The sequence below is a fragment of the Sorex araneus genome, chromosome 2 (assembly GCF_027595985.1).
Source record: "Sorex araneus isolate mSorAra2 chromosome 2, mSorAra2.pri, whole genome shotgun sequence".
NCBI classification, from domain to species: Eukaryota; Metazoa; Chordata; class Mammalia; order Eulipotyphla; family Soricidae; genus Sorex; species Sorex araneus.
In genome coordinates, this window is record NC_073303.1 from 40,571,334 (window position 1) to 40,598,888 (window position 27,555).

General features: G+C 40.4%; 1 protein-coding gene across 5 annotated transcripts in view; it reads right to left on the reverse strand.

Moving 5' to 3' along the window:
• Positions 1-27,555, reverse strand: part of PTPN2 (protein tyrosine phosphatase non-receptor type 2) — an 87,365-nt gene that overhangs the window by 34,030 nt on the left and 25,780 nt on the right. For 3 of the 5 annotated variants that reach the window (XR_008628590.1, XR_008628591.1, XM_055127836.1), the window contains exons 2-5: positions 26,829-26,919; positions 11,298-11,398; positions 6,986-7,084; positions 2,460-2,597 (exon numbers count right to left, since the gene is read on the reverse strand). Coding sequence is in view for 1 of the 5 variants with exons in the window: in XM_055127836.1 (XP_054983811.1) it covers positions 2,460-2,597; positions 6,986-7,084; positions 11,298-11,398; positions 26,829-26,919 (429 nt within the window). In the remaining 4 variants the exon portion in view is untranslated. Of the gene's footprint in view, positions 1-2,459; positions 2,598-6,985; positions 7,085-11,297; positions 11,399-26,828; positions 26,920-27,555 lie in introns of those variants that run through there. The other 2 variants (XR_008628592.1, XR_008628593.1) reach the window with 2 other exon arrangements.

A 27,555-nucleotide genomic window follows, 5' to 3' on the forward strand; every position in this document is an offset into this window, starting at 1 on the left:
CCTACATAAAAATTGGTGTTGTGGGGCCGGGGAGTATCCCCTTCTCTACCTATTTCAACCAGATGTAAAAACTGGGATAAATACCAAGAGGAGCTGATTCAGAGACCACAAGAAGCCGACTGCAATACAGTCAGTTCTGGGAATGGGAACGGGACAATTCAGCAGCAGAGTGATATATCTTAATACCACTTAAGACATGGAAATAGAAAAGTTGTGCAAAATAAATGCTGTAAGGAAATTATGAATAACTCATAATTATCAACCTCAAGCCTTCTTAGATGACTCGAGACCACACAATACGCTTAATTATGAGTGTCATGGGAAGTTCAATTAAGGCCGAAAGCCCACAGTAAGCATCCACTTACAGGATGCAATATAAAAGAATCTACTGGGCCAGGGAGATATGAAATGGATTGGAATGCATGCTTAGATACCGGGGCCCCACCCAGGTTTGGTCCTCTGCACCGCAAAGTCTCTGCACACCACCAGGAGCAATCTCCAGGCACTGCAATGGGAAAAGCCCCTGCACGGCTGGGTGTGATAATACCCCATTCCCCTCCCAGAAAAAGAAACTGTTCCCAGAGATCATGAAAGACATCTTTAATTTTTTTGCTCAGCTTCTGGGTACTTGGTGGTGCTCAGGGCCTACTCCTAGCTGTGTGCTCAGGGATCATTCTTGGTGGAGTTCAGGAACCATAGGTTGTGCTGGGGATCAAATCTGGGTTGGCTACATGCAAGGCAAGTGCCTAGACACTTTATTTTTTAAAATTTTGCTTTTAGGTCCACACCTGCCTATGCTTAAGAGGTCACTCCTGGCTCTGCACTCAAAAATCACTCCTGGCAGTGCTCGGGGAATCATATGGGAAGCTGGGGATCAAACTAGGATCAGCTACATGTGAGGCAAACACCCTACCTGCTATACTATCACTCCAGTCTCCAAGATATTTTTTAATATGTAAAAAGTAGTTAAGTATATTGCCCTTTTTCTATACAAGGAATTTTTTATATACCAGTCACCTAATTCACTTCATAAGTAATTAAAATAACCCATTTTAGGGGCTGGAGAAATAGTATAGCGGGTAGGGCATTTGTGTTGCACGTGGACAACCTGGGTTCAATTCCCAGCATCCCATATGGTCCACCGAGTAATTCCTGAGTGCAGAGCCAGGAGTAAGTAACCTCTGAGCATAGCTGGGTGTGACCCCCCCCAAAAAAAAATATATATATATAACCCATTTTAAAGTCTTCACACATTACAGAAGTCATTTTTTTTTTTTTTTTTGCAAAACCAAAACAAAACCCAAATTCCTATGTTCTAATTCTCCTATTTTCTTTTTTGTTTTTTGGGTCACACCTGGCGATGCACAGGGGTTACTCCTGGCTTTGCGCTCAGGAATCACTCCTGGCGGTGTTCAGGGGACCATATGGGATGCTAGAAATGGAACCTGGGTCAGCCGCGCATGCAAGGCAAATGCCCTACCCGATGTGCTATCGCTCCAGCCCCTAATTCTCCTATTTTCCAACAGAATCACAGAAATCTCTCTTTCACATTTTTAAATTATTTAAAAAAAATTTTTTTTGGATGGATCCACATCCAGTGATGTTTAGGACTTATTCCTAGTGGGCTTGGGGGATCATATGGGTGCCAGGGATCAAACCCAGGTTGCCTATATGCAAGGCAAGTGCCCTACATGCTATACTATTTCTCTGGCCTCACATATCCCAATTACAGCATAAAGAAGGCAAAAGAAAAAAGGGGGAACAACTGCCATGATCTCTAACTTTACAACGGCAGGCTCATAATCCATCATGTATATGTATCTAGACCAAGTAGTAAGGTAAAACATACATACTTCTAGGGAAAAGTTTTCAAGAACTCATGGCAAATTAATTTCACTACTTTTCCTAATTCAACAAGGACAATTCTTTGCTGTGAATCACATGAGTTAGCTATGTTCGTTTAAGTTACCTTGCTGACCTGCTTGTTACTCTCAACAGTCGTCATGTATTGGATATCAACAACAGCATCAGGTACTTTATATTCTCAGTCTCATGTGATCTCCACAGTAACCCTAAAAAGGAGATACTATAATCTCCATTTTATACATAAGAAAGGTCTTCATGAGGTTAAGGAACAGGTCCAAAACATACTTTCATTAAGTCAGAGATAGCATTTGAATCCAGGCAGACCTGATTCTAAATTCCTCTCTGTTAGTCACCAAGTATTTTTAAAATAAGTTATATTTATACCTCAAATATCAACCTGAATTCTAACAATTTTAGTTTCTGGAGAGTCACTGGAGAGCTTCCACATATAAACAGCAATCTAAAAATGAAAGTTTGTGACTGTACATTATAAGAGTTTATCCAAATGTGTGGCACCAAATTTCTAATCTAGTAACAAGAAATAATCCTTAAAATCATAGTAAGTCCAACTGTTTGGGCATGAAAAGTCTTACATTGATATTTTCTAATCGCAGTAGATGTACTGTATAATATGACTTCACATCTTCTGACAAGAACTTCACACTGAATCCTGTTTCTTTAAACAGCATCTCGTGGTCGTCTTTTGTTGGCCAGTACTGTGCACATTTAACCTGAATTTAAGAGTAACGTATATACATTTTTTAGTTTATAGATATTATAAAATCACAAAAAGTTGGAAAAGGAAAACAAACCATATACATACATGCTTTATTTGTTTCTTAAGTTCCCAAATCTCCGAACACTCACAGTACATTTGAGATGCTTAATGTATTTTAGTAAGAAATGCATAAAAGCAGTTTTACAAAATGTTTCCATAACTATATATAAGTATATTTTTATCAAAAAAGACTGTCATTTCTAAAGCACAATAACGAATATTTTAGATCAAACTGGCATTCACCTTACGCTTTTAAATGACTTAAACTTTTGCCAGCACCTTATCTTTCATAAAGTATTGGAAAAACTTAATTTTACAAATAGTTTCCATCAATACATATGAATCTGCTACAAAATACTTTGTATTTAGAAATAACATCACATATTTACTTATTAAATTTAAGTCATGAGGGAGAACCAGAAGGTAAGCCCCAATACCAAGAGTTGTTACATTTTGACAGAGCTATTGATAGGGAATTAAAAATTCTCACAATAAAAAGATCTTCCCAAGCTTAATTATGAAGACATCACATTGAAGCAAAGCGAGAGAAAAAGTCATTTAATTCGGGGGGAAAATATCAGAAATGCATGCTTGTAAACTATGCCATTGTTCCTTTTTCAAATCACAAATACTTAAAAATCATAAATACAATAAAAGTCTCTGGATTGGTATCATAAACTAAAACTTCCAAAAGTGCTAAAAGATATTTTTAAAATGGCAGCAGGAGAATACAGCATAGATAAAAATCAGAACTAAAACATGTAGTGATAAAATATAGAAAAGAATTAAAATAGCATATATTATTTCAGAAAAGTGGAATGAACTAGAAGGAACAAAGCATGAATAAAGAGTAGATGACATATTAAGATAAAAGGAAGAGGAGGAGGAATCTTTTTAAATAAAGAAATGGAGATACAAGAGCCAGAGCGATAGATAATACAACAGGAAGGGCCATTTGCCTTGCAAGCAGCTGACCTGAGTTCGATCCCCAGCATTTAATATAGTCCCCCAAGCAGCTCCAGGAGTAATTCCTATTGCAGAGCCAAAAGTAACCCCAGAGCATTGCTGGGTGTCACACAAAGAAAAAAAAAAAAAGGAGACACAAATAAGATATAAATAAGATTAGAGAGAAAGGTGACAAATGTAGAGGGAGGCAAAGAATAGTCAACATATTATATAGAGAGAGACAAATAAGATTAGATAACAGAATTTGACAAAGAAAACTGAACACGTGTATGTTAGGTCCCAAAGACAAACACCAAAGCAAGCAAGCAACAACAAATATAATCCAATAAATATTTCTTTTGAAAAAGAAAAAAAATAGGGGCTGGAGAGATAGTACAGGCAGTAGGGGCTGGAGAGTACAGATGTTAGTTAAGGCACTTGCCTTGCACACAGCTCACCCTAGTGTGATTCCTGGTGCCACCTAAGGTCCTCCAAGCACTTCCAGGAGTCACCCCTAAGCACAGAGCCTGGAGTAAGCTCTGAACACTACAGGAGCTGGTGCACATCTACCAATCCCCAGCCTCCAAATATCTGAAACAACAAACTGAAGGAACGTACTATTCGTGTGGAAAATTTGGACCAGAATGACCCACACAAAAGTATTCTGATTCAATTAATGGGATTTAAAGAAAAAGGAGGAATAATCATTAACTAAAAAGAACAAGTGACTTGCGCCAGGGAGGTAGCTCAAAGGGTAATGCAGGAGCCCTGCTTTAACATCCAGCACCACAGGATCCCCGGAGCACTGCTGGGAGGAGCGCTGCTGTGTGTGCCTCACCCACCATAAAATCTTAAGAACAAGATGTCCATTTGATTTTGATGGCAATTTTTAATCCAGTAAGAAAACAGAATAATATAGTTAAGTTGCTCAAAGAAGAATGTGAGGACAAGGATTTTCTCTCGCCAGGCTGCTTTAGTCTTATGATGTCACATAAACAGTCCTGGACATGTGCTATAATGCCTCAATTCTTCCCTGCTAGAGAATGCGCTAAAGTCAGAACTGGAGAGACAGCGATATTAATTGGCAGTGAATATTAAGTGTGTCTACATGTAGAATTGCAGAACTAAGATTGTATAAGGGATATGAAAAAGATGATATAGCAGCTATATGCTCTGACAATGCAGCTGAAGTGTAACTTTAAAGAAACAGCAGACAGGGAATCAGAAAAGAAACAGAAACAGGGATCAGAGAGCTAGTACAGAGGAAAGGACATTTGCCCTGCATGTGGCTGAACCAGGTCTGATCCCCTGAGCCCCATCAGGATTGATCCCTGAGCACAAAGCCAGAAGTAAGCCTTAAACTAAAAACAACCACGAAAACTCGACAGCACACAGAGAGGGGCTGGGCATAGTGGTTCCAACATTTGCCTCACTAGCAAGTCACTGTGCTTTTGATCGCTGGTGCAGCCACAAATACCATGTCAAATCCCAACGGCATGGCTGTTTGAACTCCACAGCTCCCTGTCTTTGGCCCCTGACACTGGAAGCCATCACCAGTGTGAGGACGGCAACCAAAAGGTACGGTCCCCCTAGGTACAGAATACGATGGCCAGTAGTGTAGCCTCTGCTGAGCCCTAGAATAAAATATGGACAAGCACCTTAGCTACAGTGTGACCCCCTGCAGACACTGAGGCTGAGGGTGTGAGCACCATAACCAAGCATATGTGTGGTCCCTGATCAGCAGAAAAAGGGATGGTAAAGAACAACCAACAAAATGGGGGAGCGGGGAACCCACTTTCAAGTATTTTTAATAGTAATTTATCCCCTTCCACCCACAACCCCCCAAATTCTCACTGGCTACCCGCATAGGACTTTCTTTTCCTTAGTTGATTTTCTTTCCAATTTTCTTTTCCTCAAAAAGTGGCCAACTGGGGCCAGAGCAATAGTAGAGAGGGTAGGGTGTTTCCCTTTGCATGCATCTGGCGCAGGCTTGATCCCCGGCACCCCACATGGTCCCCCAGGCACCGCCAGGAATAATTCCTGAGTTTAGAGCCATGAGTAACCCCACAGCACCGCCAGGTATGACCTAAAAAGCAAAAAAAAAAAAAAAAAAAGAAAGAAAGAAAAGAAAAAGGAAAAGAAAAAAAGGGGGGGCACAACACAACTATTTAGAATAGTAAGATACTTTTCATAAAACTATCAACAAAAACACAAGAAGGAATATCATTATTTTGAAACCCCTAATTAACAAAAAACAAAACAATAACTAATGATGTCTGTTAGCATCATTAAAGATATTTAGACACAACTGGCCTCTTGATGTCAAAAGAAAAAACATGCCAGCACCCATGAAGTATTTTTACCCAAAATAACTAAGCCTGAATCTTAACCTGAATCTTAGTAAGCATCTGCATCTAAAACTCATAAATACATATAGCTTTCAATTACCACTGACTCGTCTTTTGCTTATTGGTATCATTTCCCTTTCCCTTTGTTGCTATTGTGATGTCCAGGGTTCACAGTTGGTTGTGGTGCTCACCAGGGGTTACAAGCTTGTTGTGGTGACAATGTGGGGTAGAGCTGGAAGCAAATCCCCAACGACATACACACACAGATGCTCTGCCACTGAGCTATACTCCCAGGCCAACTACATAGTCCAAAATAAGGAACGAAACTCATAAACCACTTAGAGTTACAATGTAATTCAGCAGTTAAAACTGACAATGTCACTGTCAACTAATTTTAAAATCAAACTGCAAGACATAAAGAACTCCTATAAATGACTATGCTGACTTTGCTTGATATTCAGGTATGTCAACGCCACTTCATATCAGAAACAGATTAGAAGACTTAAACAGCAATTGTTTAAAATGTGCAACTATGACTTTAGATAAAAATTAGGATCAAGAATCTAAAGAAACAGAGCAGTCGAAGATTTTAAGCCTGGAAAACAGATGGACTTGTTGGACAGAAAAAACCTAAAGCTACAGAAAAGTTAAAGGACTTAAAATTATATCACTAACTTTGTATTTAGACAGTAACTTCAAACATTTCCATAGTTACCGCCTCAGAACCTAAAAGCTGGTAACAATTTAGAGATAAAAACACTGTCATTTAAATCTTTTACCAAATTTTCCCACTCTGTTAATACAGTGCAATGATTCTAATTAAGCCTAGGGACTTCAAAGATCTATGCATCAATATTTATTCTATATTTTATTGTGAGTGAACTTAAAGAAATAAAAATGATAAATTATTCTGATTTAAAAAAAAAAGCAAAGCTGACCACTAGCTTTTAGTTTTAAAAGCCAAAATGAATATTCAAAAAAATATGAAACATATATAAGATAATGATCCCCAGAAAATAATATTAAGCTGCAAACATTAAATACTCACCGATTCTTTTTCCACAACACGGTTTAGCATGACAATTGCCTTGGTCTTTTGCTGCCAAACCATCAGCCAGAAATGACAACCTGTATTAGGAAGTGGGCCCTGTCAGAACAGAGAAGGAAAGTAGGTAAGAGAAGGGATGGTACAAGGCTCAAGGAAACTCTCAAACAGCCTCAGTTTAAGAACAATGTATGGCACAGATTCTGTGTTTTCTACCAATTGTAGGCTTGTGACAACCTGAAATTGAACAAAAAAAGTTTCATTTTTCCAATAGCATGCCCTCACGTTGTGTCACTTTTCAAGTATGGATTTGTCTATGAATAACATATGAACAAATGCTACCATTTGTTCAACAGTTGATAGTATAGTATAAACCTAACTTATGCATTAGGAAACAAAAAAATCACATGACAGGAAATTTAGAGACTTGCCTTTACTGTAGTAATTGACTTTAAGGTGATCTAGAATAAAGCCACAGTTATCTCCAATGTATGTCTGTACTGAACCAAAAGAATTACATCATAACCTTAAATACACTTGACTTCAAAAAAATAGGCCTGTACTAGTCAGGGGATTTGGGGTTATAACGCATCAAAACTGATTTTTTACTACTTAGGCAAAAAGACATTACCTAGGCAATCAGGTAACTTTCTGAGCTGAGAGAGCTGGAGAATTGGGCTTAGGTAGGAAATGGTATCAGGGCAAGATTTTGTCACAAGAGGAGTCAGCTAGGGATCAGACACTGCTTCAGATACTGTCACTTCTGTCACCTTGCTATGTGAGCAGCGTCATATGAAGGTGCTGTAGTGTGCATGGATAACCCGCAAGCAAACTAGAGTCTAGACATAGAGTAGAAATATCTGGTTGGTCAGATATGTTCGAGTTGCAATGTAGGAAGGCAAAGGAAATTTCTCTCCAGCTCCTACAGTAAAGTGTTCTGCCTCCATGGGCCACTGACAAGTAACACCTAAGAGAAAGCTTATGTGTTACTAGGCAGCCAAAAAACCCAAGTTAAGAATAAAATTATTCCTAGCAAAAGCAAGAATTCCAAAGTACCTAAACCACTCAGAAACTATTACCCTACAAAACTGTGGCATATGTGGCCACAATGGCAGACATAAAAGATACGATGGATACTACAATATTGCCATGGGATTGGGGGTGGGGAGGGGAAGAAATATATATACTTCTAATTACCTCCTCAGTTTGCTTAATGGTAGCGTAGGGCAGAAGAAAGGATAAGAGATGCAAAGCTATACCCAAATCGTGCTTAATTTTAAACAAATGAAGGTAAAAATGAATGAGATCTCACTGAAGTAACTCAAAACACACGTTAACCTTCCAGTGTGGTGCAGGAAAGGTCAGAGCTGGTGGACAGTCAAGACACCCAGGGTGGCAGGTTCACACGAAAAACAAGCTGATTCATTGGATGAAGTGACTCTTCGGGGCAGTTATACTCCCCACATTAAGAAAAGTGAAGCATCTAATGCTCTGTAAATATTATGTGACCTAATACTGTTTTCTAAGTTATAAAAATGCTAGACATCCTACTGAGAACCTGCAACCCAATAGGTGAGGAGACTGTCCTGCTCAATCGATGCATGGGATCTATTGCTTGCTCTACTTTGGAAACGCTGTAAGGTTAAAAAGGGCAGTGAGAAAATCCCTAGTAAATGGTATTCCCTTTAAGTGGAAAAAAACAATGGATGTTATCAATTTAATAGTGATATCACAACTCAATGTATAAGCACACACTTTCCCATATGTTTAACATGCACTGCTAATTTCAACATGGGAATAGAGGAGTACCAGAAATACCAACTTTCTTCAGCTACAATATGTAAATTTCTACCAAGAGAATAGCATTTTTTCTTTCTCCCTATATTTTGGGGCCACACCCAGTGGTGCTCATGACTTACTCTTGGCTCTGTGCTCAGGGATCATTCCTAATGCTCAGGGTCTCAGGGGACAATACAGGGTGCTGGGGACAGAACCCAGGTCTGCATCATGCGAGGCAATTTCTATTTTTTTATTTTATTATTTTTTTGTTTTGGGGTCATACCGAATGGTAATCAGGGACTCACTCTTTTTTTTTTAGGGACTCACTCTTGATGGGCTCTGGGGACCATATTGGTGCCAGGGACTGAACCCTGGGTTGACCATGGCCAGAGCATGTGTCCTGCCCACTGTACTATCCCTCTGACCTGGTCGTCCCTAACTATTCCTTCTTTTATAATGCTTCCAGAATTATTTTTGTAAGAGAAACATTCCATATCACTTTGCATTTTTTCTTCTTCTTTGGGCCATAGGGGTTGCTCTCCTGGCTCTCTCCTCTGCCTGAACCTGGATGTTGGGCTCAGACTGTTAAACTATCGCCCCAACCCTCACTTCCCAAGGATGACAGGGATCAAATCCAGGTGTAGGGGCCAGAGAAATAGTACAGTGGTTAAGGTGCTTGCTTGCTTTGCAAGTGGTCAACTCAGATCCAATCCCTGGCACCAGGATATATAATGTGATATTTGAAATGCCCACGATAAAAATATCCTGAAAAATTAAGGAGAAGGGAAAATTTAGGAAAGAAGAAAATAACTAGGAAAAGTCTTGAGTCCCTCTAGCTAACTGAGTAAGCTCAGCGGTCAGGACACAGAGACCAAACCAACAGGAAGTTTAAACACAATCACTAGAGTTTTAAACAGGCATTTTCTTTATGGTGATGATGTTTATAACGTCCTGCAATGAATCATTATCTTTATTACTACTAATAAAAAGCAGTAACGGATTTGGCAACAATCCACACGATGTTTGCCACAGTAATTTATATAATGCCAGTCACTATATGATTTTCTTTCAACATCTTTCCTGGACAATATAGAAATAGAGGCTTGGGAATTAAGTAATTTGTGTTTTACAGCACCCAACCACATAACTTGGACTGTCACAACAATTACAAGGCAGTAGAGGTGAATGGTGAACTGGAACTGAGGAGCACTTGCCTTACCTACACGAGGCCCTGAGTCTGGTTCCTCACATGCCTCCATTTACTGGGATACCTCCATGACCCTCAAAGAGCATGAGCCACAGAGCAAAGGAGACTATAGAGCTCCAAATTCTGGTTTCATCTTACCAACTGTATTACTCTGGTAAAGTTATTTGATGTCCCTGGGCTTCTTTAGAGTCCTATTACATAAGATAAAGATAATAGTATTTACCGGAGAGGGTTATCCTGAGGTTTAAATTATGTAACACACAAAACAATGTTATTGCGGTTGGAAGATAGTACAGTGAGTAATCTGCATGCCTTTCATGCAGCACACGTGCGTTCAATCCCTGACACCCCGTGTCCCCTGAACCTGCCAGCATTAGCTCAAAAAGAAAAAAAAATTACAAAACGATCGCTATTAAATTTACTTGTAAGTAAACTTTATGGCAAGTTTTTTATTATCTATAATATTATTACAAGTCCCCCTCTCCCCATACACGTTGCAAAATAGGTGTTCAAATATTTGTGAATGGTTAAATGACTATCCATTAGAGATTGGGACTTGAGCATAGGATCTGTGAATCGAGAGTCTGCACCTCTTAAGACAAAGGTTGAAAATACTCTTTGAGATTGGACGAGGAAAAGGAAACCCAAGTGAGATATTTCAAAACATCGAGGTTTAATTAAGGTGTTGGGTAAGAGATCTAAGGTAGTTTATTCTTTTCTATTTTTAAATATTTTTTCCAAATAAAAGTTATTTTAAAACTAGTTTTAGTGAAACTGGCTTAATAAAAAGTATTATGAATGCCCACAATTACAGGTCCTCTTTTCTATTCCTATCTGTCACATATTTTCAGAGTAGGACATGTTTTGGATTTGGTCACCACAGGACAGTGATTGAGATAGGTCTCCAAGAGTCACCTGGGCACCTGATCTCAGTATTATTAGTCTGAAACATGTGATAGAGACAGGGGTAGAAAAGAGGGCCTGTAATTAGGAAAGGCCTGCTAATATGACAGAGCTATGTGAAGAGAAATGGGAGAGCACTAACCAAGATTTGTCAACTACTTAGCACGGAACATCAGTTACTGAAGCTATTTCATTAAAATATTTCCATTTGCAGAATACATACTGCTAAAAAAATAACTCTAATTTGATCCAATGTACACAGAGCTTTAAAAATTACAGCCTACAATTATATAAGCAGGAAAAAACCCTACAAAAATAGCATTTCATTTCCCAAAACAGTCAAGCCATACTTTCAGTTTGTGTTTTACAACACCCAACCACATAACTTGGACTGCCAAGCATCTACCCACCAATCTCACCACTTGCCTGTGTTAAGATGTAACTCCTCTGCGCCTCTTCTATGTCAACTAAGCTGGCATTTATATAATCATTTTCAGCATTTTGCAATTTAACACGACTGTGATCATCTGAAATAGAGAATGATAAAGTGTAACTGTCATTTCAAACCTTTTATTTAAATATTTATGTTCTTGATATATAAAATTATGGAAGTTACAAAATAAGAAAAACAGACTATCAGCAGAATCAAATCCTGAATTAATCCTTTTTGCTAATAAAATATTGAAAATGTAATCCTCCATGTGGTGACAGATGCAGTAATAGATTAGCTATTTCAACAAATTAACTGAAAAGTATAATATAGTAAAAGGAATAAAATACCAACTTTCTAAAAAAAATAAAAAGGATCTTTTAAAATTTGAACCCCAAATACTAATAGATTTCATTTTCTCCATTTCTCATTCAATCTGTGTTCACTTACTTAGAACTTATGCCATTTTAGGTAGGATACAAAAATTTTACCTTATGGCATTAAAAAATTATTACAGTAGAATGTAAGTGATGCCTGGGGCCAGAGTGATAGTAAAATGGGTAGGGCTCTTGCCTTGAATGCAGCCAAGCCAGGTTGACCCCCGGCATCCTGCCAGATGTGCCCGCTCCCACGCCCCCCAAAAGCATTTAAGTGATGTTTAAAAAAAAAAGAGCCAATGCTGATGATGTTTGGGTGTGACTTTGGTGCTCAGGGACACTGCCTTCAGTTCTGAGATCAAATTCTGTGCCCTACCACTTCAGTCTTATCCTTTGCCCTCCATTACAATTTTTTGGATGCAGGAGGGAGGGTCACACCCACCAGTGCTTGGGGCTTACTTCTGGTTTTGTGCTCAGGGATCACTGCTGCAAGACTTGGAATATCATATGGGGTTCTAGGGATCGAACCTGGGTTGGTTGCTTGCAGGGTAAGTACACTCTATCTTTTCAGATCCTTTTATAGAATTTCTTCTGGGGGGGGAGGGCACACCCAGCAGTGCGCAGGGGATCTTAGAGAAGGCCAGAGATGGAACCTAGGTCATTCATATGTAAGACCAATTTTTTAAAAAGATTCCGATCAGACCTTTATTACACAGGGCTGGAGCAATAGCACAGTGGGTAGGGTGTTTGCCTTGCATGCAGCCGACCCGGGTTCAATTCCTAGCATCCCATATGGTCCCCTGAGCACCGCCAGGGGTGGTTCCTGAGTGCAGAGCCAGGAGTAACCCCTATGCATTGCCAGGTGTGACCCAAAAAGAAAAAAAAAAAAAAGACCTTTATATACAAAAAGTGTGTAGGATACTGTACTACTGTCTTAAGACTCTACCTTAACTTATTGTATTAGAAGAAAAGTTAGAAATACTAATTTTAAATGTCTTCACAGTGTTTTGGTTTGAAAGAAGGAAAAGCATAAGAGTAAGAGGGAATTAACATTAACTCAGAATCCTAAATATACAGCTATGGGAAGTACATGTGTGAAAAATATACTGAAAAATACTTGATATTTAACTCGGAAGAATATATTCTATTACAAGGAATGCTCTCTAAAGGAAATCTATATAAAAATATCCACTGTCTAAAGAAAATCTATATAAAAATCCACTCTGCCCTCTTTTAAACTAGAAAACTGTTTACATTACCTCCATATGAAAGAAAATGTTAAATGATTTTAGTTTCACCCATCAATTTATCTGAGATGATTCTGCTGGATTTAACCCAAGACCTCTGTAAATATTACATGTCACTTGCCAACAGGAAAAGTAACATCTTGTTATAGTAAATCACTTATACTAGTGTTCTCGGAAAGATGATGTCAGCAAGCACTATATTTAAAACTTTTTTTTAACAGTTTGATGACTCTTTATCTGTTATATGAGAGTAAAAAGGTCAGCTGCCTAATTAAAAAAATAAAACTATCAATCTCCTAGATAATATATATCAGAATAAATGCTTTTAAAATGTCACATAATCCCTAAAATTCAAGTTCCACTAAAATATAATAGCCAAAGGAATGTATTTCCTCACGGTGTAATTACAAGAAAGAACACAAACCCAAGGTTAATCATATCTGTTGCACAACTAAAAACAGCAGTTTGGCCATAAAGAAGTAATCCATAAAAACCAGATCCATAAAAACTGTTTAGGGACCTCAGCTGCTCTGCTGTCCACCGACCCTGAGTCCTCTACAGCTAGGGAAGAAGCAGGCCTAGGAGACCTTCAGCAGGAAGCCCCTTTGTTCTTACAGGTCTGAAACAAGGCTAGGAGAACAGGCAAGTGGTTACGGTGTGCGCCTCAGCATGTGCTTGACCCTGGTTTGATCCCCAGCACCACATGGCCTCCTAAGAATCACTAGCTCTGGCCTAGGAAGCTGCCATCGCTGCTGCGCTGGTCCTGGTATGTGACGCTCTGTCCTCAGGTATCTGAACCAGAAACTGCTGCTATTTCTCTCCCACCTTGAAAATTAACTCGGGTGTCACTTCGGTACAATAAAAGGCACCGCACACCAACAAAAGGACAGATCCATTATCTGAAGTTGCGTCCTACACCAGAAGGGTACAGGACATAAGGCCTGGCCCTGATAAGTGGCCCTGGTTCCCAGATGACATTTATTTACAAAAAGTCAGCAAAAGCAAAAAAACACCAAATTTTTCTTAGGAAAGCAGTTATTTTGCTCAAATCAAAAGGGAAGGCAGTTATGGGAAACTACACCTCTTCAGAATTAGCTACAAATGTTGGCTGAACTTTTATTTTCTCAAGACAGATTAAAAAAAATAAAAACAAAACCTCTTGGGGCTGAAACGATAGTACAGCAGGGAGGGCATTTGCCTTGCATGCAACCAACCCGGATTCGATCCCCGGCATGCTATATGGTCCCCCGAGTACCGCCAGGAGTAATTCCTGAGTGCAAAGCCAGGAGTACCTCCTCAGCAGTGCCAAGTATGACCAAAAAAGAAAAAAAAAACCCACAAAAAAAACTCACAACTCTCAAACATCTGTATCATGTTTATTTTATCTGTTCTGTTTTATTAAGAAAAATTAAGGTGCATTGGTGGAGCTCAGTGGTAGAGCACCTGCCTTGCACCCATAAGGCCAGTGGAATTGAGTTGTATTCCAAGAGGGGGAAAATCACTAAATAATACAGAACAGTGAAATAAATCCTTCTAAAAAATTAGGTCAAGGTGATAACTGATAGGGGTGGAGCACATGTCTTGCCTGTTTGAGAATCTGAATTTGATCAGAGTCCACACCAGATGGTCAAGCACAGGGAGGTCCCGTTCAAATTATAAAATAAATAAATAAAAGTGTCTATCACTTGGTCAGAAGTAAATCTGAAAAAAGAAAAAAATTTCAGGTACTAAATGAAACACTTTAAAACTGTGTACATATTTCAGGAAGTGAAACTATCAAAGACTATTTATGAGAAACTGTGGGGGTCAAAGCAATAGTTCAGTCTGTAGGCTGGGTATTTGCCTTGCACACAGCCAACCCGGGCTCAATCTCTGGCATCCCATATAATTCCCTGAGCACTCCCAGGCATAATTCCTGAGTGCAGAGCCAGGCCCCCAGAGCATTGCCAGATGTGGCCCCCCCACAAAAAAAAAAAAACACATATAGGGACTATGTCTTTCCTTAGTACATTAATCAAGACCAAGGTATGGTTTTAAGTATCTGTAATAGTGCCAGAGCAATAGCAGAGTGGGTAGGGCATTTGAGGGTGAGCTGGGTTTGATCCCCGGCATCCCATATGGTCCCCCGAGCACCACCAGGAGTAATTTCTGAGTGCAAGCCAGGAGTAACCCCTGAGCATTGCCGGGTGTGACCCCAAAAGCAAATTAACTGTCTGTGAAAGTAGGGCAATAACTAATGTCCAAAGGCAGCAGAAACGAAGAACAGAAGTGGTCGTTAACAGGAAGCTTGGCACTGGTGGGGACTGGGGTAGGGGGTGGGGCAGGGGAGTGGTAGGGATAAGCCAGGGATGGGAACACTATGAGAGTGACAGGGAAGTAGGGGTCATACTGGGACTGGGTGCTGGAAGGAGGTAAAGGGATACCTGTGAAACTTGATTGGAAACAGTATTGCAAACCAAAGTATCTAAAAGGAAAAGAGGGTGGGTGTGGGTGGAGGGAAACACAAAAAGGAAAAAGCTATAGAGGTGGGCTGGGGAAGCAGGAGGGAAACTGGGGGCACTGGTGGAGTGAAGTGAATACTGGTGAAGAGATCGGCGTTGCCTGAAAGTCAATCATGAATGACTTTCTAATTCATGGTGATTCAATGAAATAAATTTTAAAAATACCCATGAGAGTGGACAAGTCTTTCTACAGCCTAGGGATCAAAGCCCTGTCAGTCCAAAAACTGTGAACTGACCATTTCAAATCAAACTTTTGACTTCTGAGTTACAGAAAAGAGAAAAGTAAGGGCTCTCTCTTGCCCCCACTTTATTCTGCACAGGAGCCTGTGATCATCAAAATGACAGAGACCCATGTCTTTGGGCTATATGTCAATCCAAAGGCCATAGTACTCTATCAGTCTAAGATTATCTTCCTCTTCAATATCTTTTAAAGGATCTGACAAAAGTAAAAATTTTAAAAGCTCAACTTATATTGCATGAGATACTGTAAGACTAACAAATCACACTTCACGGGAAATCTTATTTCTCAACATCTACTAACACCAATAGCAGAACTATAGAGAATTATTTTCCCCCACTATAGGGCATAATCTTCTCTGCTCATCGCTGGGTGAATGAAGAAATGCAATACCTAAATAGAACTGTGGTTTATTAACCATAAAAACTAAGTAAACTTGTGATGAAGATTTCCTTCACCGCCCACCCCCAGGGTATGTTTTCTGAGAAATGGTTTCAGCTGTCAAGAAATGACTCGAGTTAGCAGTGGCCCAAGCTGACAACACAGATTAGCTTCCTCTTTCAATACTACCATAATGAATTTATTTTTTTTAAACACCCACACTCATCACACTGTTTTCACCTAATTCATCATTATTATAAAGTCATCTTTTGGAGAGCCTTCCCGGCCAAATAGGAAAGAGAAATCCCATTCATCATCCTCAGTGGGTTACAGCAACGCAGAGACCAAATAAAGTTTCTAAGTTGAGCAGGAAGAATAACTCACTCAGTATAACATTGATGCTTTTTGCTTTTCATTTTCCTATTTTCCTGAAAGAGGGAACCAGTAGGTTTAAAAAGCTGATGTCCAGGGGCCAGAAACAGTACAGCAGGCAAGACTCTTGCCTTGCATGTGGCTATTCTGGGTTTAATCCCTGGCACCACAAATGGTCCCCCAAGCCTCACCAGGAGTGATCCCAGAAAGCTGAGACAGGAGTAAGCCCTGAGCATCACCGGGTGTGTAGTTCCCCCCAACCTCGGGGGGTGGCAGTGGGGTGGGGAAACGCTAATGTCCAAACTTACAGGGTACTTCCCTGGCAAGAACACAAAGCATTTTCTAGATGTCAAATACCTACACAAATATTATTTTTTTTAATAAAAAAAACTATTTTTGTGTTTTGGGCCACACCCAGCATTGTTTAAGGCTTCTTGCTCTGTGCTCAGGATCACATCTGGTGGGTTCTAGGGTGCTGGGGACAAACTCGGATTGACCATGTACAAGGCAAGTGCTCAACCTATACTATTACTCTGGCTCCAATTAAAAAAAAAAAAAAATCACAAGCCAAAGGCAAAGCTGAACTAAAACCCAAGTCGCCATAAGCTCTTCACAATGAACCTTAGCGTACCAAGACATAAACATCTGAAAAGTTAATTCAAAAATTTAAGAAACTGAATTTCCAAGCACCTACCAAACAACAAAAATCACCCAAATAACCCCATCAAAAGATGGGGAGAAGAGTTGAACAGAGACTTCCTTTAAAAAGACATAGATGGCCAGTGGATATATGAAAACGTGTTCAACATCATTTATCATCAGAGAAATGCAAATGAAAACCACAATGAGATACCGTATCAGCAAGACTGTCACACATTAAAAAAAAACAAACCAGCGCTGGTGGGGACATTAAAGAAAAGGAACCCTTTTCACACTGTTGATGTGAATGCTTAAGGAAAACAGTATGGAGACTTCTCAAACAATAATTTATCCCAAGGGCCCAAAAACATTTTCAAAAAGATATTTGTGTTCCTACCCTCACTGCAGCACTATTGACAATGTAACCAGGCACATCCAAGTGCCTGAGAACAGATGAGTGTATCAAGAAATTGCGGGATGGGGCTGGAGAGAGAGTATAGCAAGTAGGCTATACCCTGGCATCTCTTATGATCTCCCAAGCACTACCAGGAGTAATTCCTAAGTGCAAAGTCAGGAGTAAGCCGTGAGTATCACTGGGTGTGGCACCAACACCAACCCCCTACCCCACAAGGAAATAGTATATATATATATATATACATATACACACAACTGAATACGATTCATTATAGGAAAAGATAAAAACCAAAAAATATGCTACAATGTGAGCTAGAGAGTATCAAACTGAATGTCAGAAGGAGAGGAACAAGTACAGAATAATATCTCATACATGAGATATAAAGTAACACCGTAAGGAAATAACAAATGACCAATGACAGAACCCGAGCACTGGCCTATAGAGTTGAGATTTTGAAGAGAAGGGGACCTTAGAACACTGGTGAAGAAACACTGAAACTCTTGTGGTGGGTTGGTATTGGAACCTTGTATGTCTGAAAGAAGTTCTATCAACAATATTATAGGGGCCACAGACATCATACAGTGGGCAAGACACTTGCCTTGCACCAGGTCCACCTGGATTCCATCCCGTCATCCCACATGGTTCCCCAGCACCAAGAGGAGTGATTCTCTGAGTGTAGAGCATTGCTGGGTGTGGCCCCACCCAACAAATCCCCAATATTGTAAATTGTGGTGTCTCAATAAAAACTGGGAAGTAAAGATTTCTTACTGACTACCTACACCTGCTGTGTAAGAAACACGTAGTGCGTATTACGTGTTGGGTGTTGTGCGGTACCTTTTTTGTTTTGTTTTTTAGGGCTTTTTTTTTTGGGGGGGGGGGAATCACATCTGGTGATGCTCAGAGGTTACTCCTAGCAGGGTTTAGGAGATAATGTGGAATGCTGTGGATCGAACCCAGGTTGGCTGTATGCAAGGCAATCACCCTACCCACTGTGCTGTCACCCCGGCCCCTGCACAATACTCACTGGATTTCTTCTTTCAATCTCCCACAAAACTATGAAATTTATATTGCCATGTTCATCTTAGTAACTCCAGGGGAATTCAAGTCATTAGCCTAAGACAACATGAAAGACAACACAAGAGGACATGCTAACCTAATTTGTATGATTTAACAAACATTTATTTCCAATACCACATTGCACTAAATGGTGCTGTTATCATCATTGTAACATATCCTAAATTCTTCCTGGCATTGCCTTTCACTCAGTTCTTTTCCTCAGATACAATTTTTGTTGTTTTGTTTTTATCTTTTTTTTTTTGAGTCACCCTGAAATACACAGTTAAAAAGCTGTTCATGAATATGAGCACTGGTGAAGGGATGGGTATTCGAGCATTGTATAACTGAGATTTAAACCTGAAAACTTTGTAACTTTCCACATGGTGACTCAATAAAAAATTAAAAAAAAAAAAAAAAAAGCTGTTCATGATTTGGGTTTCAGTGATACAATGTTCCAATACCCATCCCTCCACCAGTGTACATTTCCCCAGCACCAATGACCGCTTTCCCTTATGCTACCACCACTCCCCCCAGCCTGCCTCTAGGGCAGGCACCCTCCCTCCTTCTTCTCCCCTCCCTGTCCCTCCCTTCCTCTCTCCTTTCAGGCACTATGGACTGCAATACAGATACTAAGAGGCTATCATGTTTGTTCCTTTAGCTCCTTTGAGCCAGCAATTCTTATCCAGAGCAATCATTTCCAACTATCACTGCCACAGTGCTTCCTTCTCTATCCCAACTGCCTTCTGCCCCCCGCACCTGAGGGAGGCTTCCAACCAGGGACCAATCCTCTTGGCTCGTGTTTTTACTGACCTTGGGCATTTGTCACATACTATGGTCTTCTTATGTCCCACACATGAATGCAATCATTCTATGTCTGTGCCTCCCCAGACTCATTTCACTCCGCATGATAATACTCTTCATGTCCATTCATTTATAACCCGAGTTCATGACTTCATTTTCCCTAACAGCTGTGTTGCATTTATCTGTGTCACACAACCTTCCATTCCTTCACGACCTAAGCCTATGACGGATCTCCAAAGAGCCTCTCTGGTGGACTCTCCAGCCCGACAGTCTGCACCATCAGATACTGACACTGCACATCTTCAACACTCACAATTTTCCAGCAATGAACATCTTTGAAGCTACACAACAGGAATAAAGATATAAAACATTACTTTTAAAAAATTTTTAAAGAAAAAAACCCTAGGGGCCAGAGTGACAGTACAGCAGGTAGGATTCTTGCACTACACACGGCTAACTGGGGTTCCATCTCTGGCATCTTACATGGTCCCCTGAGCACTACCAGGAGTGATCCCTGACTGCAGAAATAGTAGTAAGCCCTGAGCACTGCCGGGTGTGGCCCAAAAGAAAAAGATAAAAACCTATTAATAACTCCAAGTGCTGTATTTGTTTCTTTAGCAGTGTGGGAAGAAAACCAACCAACGTATGCTAGGTAAGCCGAACATGATGAGCAAAGCAGACTTTGATACACAGGAGGAGAATAATATTTTCAAATTCATTCACTTCATCATAATTTCAAATTCTGAAACTTTTAGGACAATGTTAAATTCTGATTTTGAAGGTCAGAGAGATGGTAAATGCTGGGTCCTCGAGCATCATTAGGTGAAGTCCTGGAGATCCCTGAGCCCAGCTGGGCTGGCCCAGGTGGTCCCAGCACTACCAGGTACTGAACCACATCATAGCCCCAAGCCCTTGCTTTGAACCTTGGCTCCACTGGCAAACAACTCTCAGGAGTGGGCGCCAGGCCTCTGAGACACTTCCCCGACCAAAGTGTTAAAAAAAAAAAGGTAAGAAAGTTCAAGCTTATGGGGCTGGAGCGACAGCACAGCGGGTAGGGCGTTTGCCTTGCACGCAGCCAACCCGGGTTCGATTCCCAGAATCCCATTTGGTCCCCTGAGCACCGCCAGGTGTGGTTCCTGAGTGCAGAGCCAGGAGTAACCCCTGTGCATTGCCGGGTGTGACCCAAAAAGAAAAAAAAAAAGAAAGAAAAAGAGAAGAAAGTTCAAGCTTACTCTGACCCAAAATTCCCTAATTGTGTTATTCACTCATGAATTCTAGAATTCACTCATTAATAATTCTTGGGGACAAAATAGGACAATTCTTTTAGCCAGACAAAGTTCAGGTGTCTAAGTTCAAGTTAGTTATCATGATTGGTTTAGGGTTTCTATTTCCTTATCTAATCAATTCTAACGTCTTCACTGAGTTCTATTTTCTTATTCCTTAATCCACTTCAGCACATCGAAGGTCTCTGGGTATAAATTATTAAATGCACAAAATAACTTTAGTTCAGTCTTGATTAAAATTGAAGATTAAAAACAAAAAACTGTAGACACAATTAAGACCAGAGTCCTAATAGTTAATGGGAAAATTAACTATTTTATATATATACATATATATAAAAGCAGTCAGCATCATAATTTCCAGTCTGTGAAGCACATTTTGTCTTTAGACAGGATTAAAAAAAGAGTCACCAAATATTTACATGAGTTACCATAAATTTTAGTTATAGCAACATAGTCATCTCTTTGAGGTTTCACTTTCTGTTTCAGTTATCTACTGTCAAATGTGGTCGGGAAATAAACACAGTAAGATATTCTGCATGGGGCATACAGGACAGCTGGTAGGATGGTAGGGCACTTGTTTTGCATGTGACAGACCCCGGTTCAATCCCTGCACCTCATACGGTTACCTGAGCAAGGCCAGGAGCAATTCCTGAGCACAAAGCCAGGATTATGCTCTGAGCATCACAGGGTATGACCCAAGAACAAATAAAAAAAGATTTTGAGCATATTAACATAACTTATCATAATACACTGCTAAACTGTTTAGTTTTATTATTGTCGCTAATTTTTGCTGTGCCTAATTTATAAACTTTATTTTAGCACAGATAGATATGTGATGGTATGTGAGTATAAGAAAAAACATTATGCATTTATAACATTTTGCACTATCCACATATCCTTTGCAGTTTGCTACACCTGACGGTGCTCAGAGGCTATATCTGGCTTGGTGCTCTGAGGTTCACTCTGGTGGTACTCAGGAAACCATCTTGTGCCAGGTACCAACTCAGAAGTCTGTGTGCTCAGATTGTTGAATTACCTCTCGGGCCCTACCGACATCTTTATATTGTTATGAGGAAAGGGGCACACCTGGTCAGTACTCTGAGGCCTAGAATCACTCCTGGTGTTGCTCCCGGAGAGCCAGGAATCAAATCTTTCTACAAGCTAGGCACCTGCTCTACTACTTGAGCCATTTTCAAAGATACTTAAGCCTACAAAGGCGGACTTGTTCCTGTAATTCTATTTATTTTTCTTAATATACCTCGAGGACACTTTATCAGATGACTATCATCTCAGGCAATGTGGCACTGGCATTCAGAATAACTATACCATTTGCTGGGACTTTTTTTGGGTGGGGTATGGGGGGGTAGTTTTGAGTCACACCCAGCAATGCTCAGGGGTTACTCCTGGCTCGCACTCAGGAATCATTACTGGAGGGCTTGAGGGGCCAAACGAGGTGCTGCGGATCAGACCCAGGTTGGCCACATGCAAGACAAGAACCCTACACTATCTTATCTCTGGCCTCATGGGATTATAATAATTATTATTATTAATAATAATAAAAGATGTAATAACATTGGAAGGCCTGGAAGATTTCCTTACTTACTCTTCACCTAGCAACTTTAATGACAAATATGTTTGAGACTCTTCTTCTGTAGCAGAAAGGCTATAACCATTTAACTGTCATACTGCTACAATCAACAGGCACAGTGAATTTTCCCGTTGAAAACTGACAGGTCCACATGGGTAAACCCTGAAGATACTGTGATAAGTGAAGTAAGTCAATCACAAAGACAAAGACGGCACGACTGCACGAGTATGGGGGCTCTGAAAGAGCCAAACCACAGAAAGTAGAAAGGTGACTGCCACGGGGGTTGGAAGGAAAGGGTCTTGAGTTCTCTAGGTGGCTTCAGTCACACAAGATGAAACAGTTTTAGACATTTCTCTGGAACAAGGTGCAGATTATTAACCATGGATAAACATATCTCCAAATCGTTAAGAGCATATGGTTATGCTAGGTGGTTTTTAAAACCACAATTTAAAAAAAACAAACGGTTTCATAATCAATGAGAAAGAGGTTATTTTATCAAGGAAATGAAGAAACTGCTGGCATTTCTTTCTTTAATCAAACAGTAAACTGGGATTATAGCAAGTAGCAGAGATGATTTCAAAGTCTGGCAGTAGCTCCACACTAGAGAACCAATGTCAAAGAGCTGGAGCAAGTGTACACAGGAAGGGTGCATGCTGCACGTGGGGCTGACCCGGGCTCAGGCTTCAGCATCCCAAGTGATCGCTAACCCTGCCAGGAGGGATCCCTACACCCAGAGCCAGGAGTCCTGAGCATACTGGTTGTGGCCCCAGAGTATAAGACAATCTCAAGATTATCATTACAATCTTTTTTTTTCAACTAAACAAGTTCTTACCTATCTATTAGAACTGTCTCAGAGGAAACAGAAAACTGAAGCATACTTTCATCATAACAATTATAAAAAACTGTTAACTTATTCAAATTCTATTTTAAAATATCCTTCTTTGAATGCTTCTTATATTTGTATTTCTAAATGCAGTTTCTATATGTCAGCATAAGGACTGTGCCAAATTGGTTATGTAAGAATCAAATAAGGAAACAAAAACATGTATCTGGGGGGCTGGAGCAATAGCACAGCGGGTAGGATGTTTGCCTTGCACTCGGCCGACCCAGGTTTGATTCTCAGCATCCCATAAGGTCCCCTGAGCACCGCCAGGAGTAATTCCTGAGTGCAGAACCAGAAATGACCCAAAAACAAAAAGCCATCTGTGACTCTTTCAGAAGAGCTGAGTACTCCTCTAAGCTTCATCAATAATATACTGTCATATCCCACAATACATCCAGCACAAAACATATGTATCTATTTCCCATACTGTACTATAAATTATGAGGGCAGGATACAAATATTCATTATAGTTTATGGCAGAGTAATAGATATGTGAAACTGTTATTCTTTTTTCTTTTGGAAGCATGAAAATATCATGATTTATTGATAAAACCTTAAAAGAAAAAAATTGTTCTTGTCTATTCATATATATTACTGTCTAGCATTATAGTGAATCATTAAATTGTCTTTTTAAATGCAAAGATTAGTTTTCAAGATCAGCATATTCATGTAGTTTAATCTAGTATGGCATCAGGGTATTTTTTAAAAAAAGTCTTTTTCATTGAATCACAGTGTGAAACTGGTTTTCAATACATGTTTCCTGAACCAAAGGTGAAGCATCTACTAGGATGAAAACACCGTGTGGTGTGCACGCCACACGCACAGCACACCCCAGTGCTGAGGGGCTGGGAAGCTCTGTGCTCCAGTCGTCCCTAGTGCTGGAGGTACAGTACAGAAGGCAAGGTGTTCCTGGAGGCCAGCTTGGCCCTGAGCACCTAGCCAGGTACAGTCCCACGTATCTCCAGACTTGGTTCCCAAAATAACAAACCAAAATAATAATAATAAAGAAGAAAAATATGGTGTAAATGAAATTATTAAAGCTAGTGATGGGGACTCAGTGATGGAGGTGTCTATGTCTAAGTTTCTAACTACAACAAAAGTGTGACTAGTGATACTATTTATGAATATAGGGAATGGTAGAGGCACTCACTTGTCATGCACACGACCCCCCCTAGTTTGAATCCCTGGCACCACATACGGTCCCCTCAAGCACCGCCAGGAGTGACTCCCCGATTGTAGGCCTGAGGTGGCCAAATAAGGCTTTTACACAACTGGAAAATAGTCTTCAAAAGTCGTGTTTTTAATACCGTCTTCAAATGCAAACAGTAGAGAATCAATTTCTCTGGCTCAGTAATTCCCGGCCAGAGACCTGGGAGTTGCAATGCGAAGCGAAGCCTACTCTGCAAACTGCCCCCGCTCCCTTTCCCTGGACACTGGAACGCTGCTGCCCTGGTAGGCCAGTGTTTCAAACATGCCTTTCCTTCCAGTGTGCCACAAGCAAAGAGAAGCATCCTCACTGAGCCACTCATCTTCACAGACTTCTAACTGGTAAGGGGGAAAGCATGGAAGAGAAACCAAGTATCTAATAAGTAATTTACAGTAAACGTGCAATATTTTTAAGAGATTACTTTTCATTTGATTTTCTGTAATTAGTCAATATACGCTTCAGGGAAATGGTCATGTTCACTATGAAAGCAATTCTGATCATGTAAGAATAAAGTACAGGGGCTGGAGTAGTAACAGCGGGTAGGGCATTTGCCTTGCACACGGCCGACCCGGGTTTGAGTCCCAGCACCCCATATGGTCCTCTGAGTACTGCCAGAGCTAATTCCTGAGTGCAGAGCCAGGAGTAACCCCTGTGCATCGCCGGGTGTGACCCAAAAAGCAAAAAAAAAAAAAAAAAAAGAATAAAAGTACAAATTTTCCTTTCCGTGATTTCCAGTGATATATTCATCCCCACAAAGGGAGATATAGTCTGTTAGAACCTTAAGTACTGTGAAAGGAGTCAGTCTATATGGGAGGCTTTGGCACAACAGCATTTACAGCACTGTCAACTGAGAGAAAGAAACACAAATAAGCAGAACTCAAAATATGACACACTAACAATTTTTCTTTTATTTGGGGGGTGGGGTGGGGTCTGGGACCATACCTGTCAGTGATAAAGGCTGGAGGTGCTCAGAGGACTATGTAGGGTGTTGGGGATTGAGTCGCATGCAAGTCAAGCGCTTTAACCATTGTACTATCGCTTCCGCTCCTTAGGATTCTAATTTTGGATTTGAAAGAAAATGTGCGGAGGACTGGAGAGGTAGTAGAGTGGGTAGGGCACTTGCCTGTGACCGAACTGAGTTCGATCCCCAGACTCCCATGTAGTCCCCCTGAGCCCTGCCAGGAGTGATCCCTGAGCACTGAGTCCGAAGTAGCCCCTGAACATGGCCTGTACCCCCCCAGGAGTAGGTATCACAACCGCCACAGTAATTTTTTTTTTAACATCTCTCTAAGATAGGGAACTCCTCACAGGAGTAGGTATCACTACTTCCACAGTAATTTTTTAAAAATTTCTCTCAGATGTGGGAATATAAAGAATAATAATAAGGAACAAAAAATGGCCAAAGTTATCAGAATTGGAAATTATGTCTATTGAAAAGAGCTTACATAGTGATGGGGGTGGGGGGGATGGGGGGTCCTTGAGACACTGCGGAGGGAAGCAGAGTCTAATGCTAGATGTGGTGCTGGATTGATGTATGCGTTAAATGTACAGTTAACAGTATTGTAAATTCCAGCATTCATAATAAAAATGTTTAAAAAAATAAAGACAGAAAAAAAGTATATGTTTATACCGAGAAAATACTGAAAATATAGAAACAGAACCTTTGTCTTGAAAGTGTAAGGTATTTCTGTATTTTAAGTTTTCTGCAGGGGCCAGAGAGATGGTTCAACAGACTGAGCGCACACTTTGAATGTAGGAGACTTGACTGATTCCTGAAAATACTGTCTCAGAGTACTGCCAGCCCCAAGCACCACTGGAGTATGGACCCAAACATGTTTTCTGCAGTGAATACTACTTCTTTTGTAATCTGAGGAAAGAAACCCAAACTAACATCTAAATATTTTAAGTAATACTGACCAAGGCTATAGAATAATAGGGGAGGGAAGTGTGCATATGTATTAATTTACATATCCCTATGATTACAATCACTTTAGAAGAAAACTGGTGGTATAAGAAATAAAAACAAAGTAGGTAGAAAATACATAAAAGTGGCTATGTTGAAAGCATAAAACTTTGGGTATTTTTATTCTATTTTTATATGACTTGAAAGTTTTCAAGAATGTGTGTATGTGGGGCTAGAGACACAGCACAGTGGGTAAGGCATTTGCCCTGCATGCTCTGTTTGCTAACCTGGTTTGCTCCCCAGCACCTTACATGGCCGAGTACCACCAGAAGTAATTCCTGAGCCAGAGCCAGGAATAACACCTGAATACTTCTGGGTGTGTATTCCCAGCAGTATTTATCTGGGGAGTCTCCTACTCCCCCGAAAAGAATGTGGATTTGTTAATATGAAAGTAAGTGACTGCACTTATCAACTATAACCTCAAACCTTCCTTTTCCTTTGTATTCAGCCTTCTAAAACAAACCCGCACGCACACATACACACACACACACACACACACACACGCACAAACACACACACGGACACATGGACGGGGACACACACAAACACACACATACTACATTCACAATTACTTACATGGGCTTACATCTCTGTATCTGTTTCGATTTCTGTTTTCTGGAAACTTGGCCACTCTATGAGGATAATCATGGGACTCGTTGCGAATTTCCTTAAAATAACAAAAACATATTTTAACATTTCTCTTCAATCTCGTATAGGCTTTCCCAGCAAGTATAAAAGAACATTTATTGGGGTGACAGAAAGCGTTCAAAGGGCTGGAGTACATGCCTTAAATGCATGGGCCCTCGATTCACTGCCCAGCAGCGCCTGGTCCTGGTGGCCCTTGCACGACTGGACCTGGGCCAGGGCAGCATCACAAACACCATCATATTGAAGGGACACGGGCACTAAACATCTACCCGAGTTGGTCAAATATCACCGCCAAGTGAAACTCCATGGCCCTCCGAGAACCACCTCTCCCCCAAATAATTAACACGTATTGGCGAGTTATCATATGCTAAAGACTGTGCAAAGTGTATTTTTCACAGTATCTCATTCAATCCTCTAACACTAACGGGGATAATTACATTATTTTAATAGGCGAGGCTCAGAGACTTTGAAAGGTTAACTCTCTGAAAGGTTAATCTGCCACAGGTTACAATGCTTGAAAATGGCGCAGACTTCAGGACTGAACCATTGTCCTACAGACACTAGTCTCTACCTTGTCTGCCTCATCCTCCAAGCTGGGCCGTGACTGGTGGGACTCAGAGGCTCCTTCCCAGCTGTGTCCAAGGGTTCCCTCCCG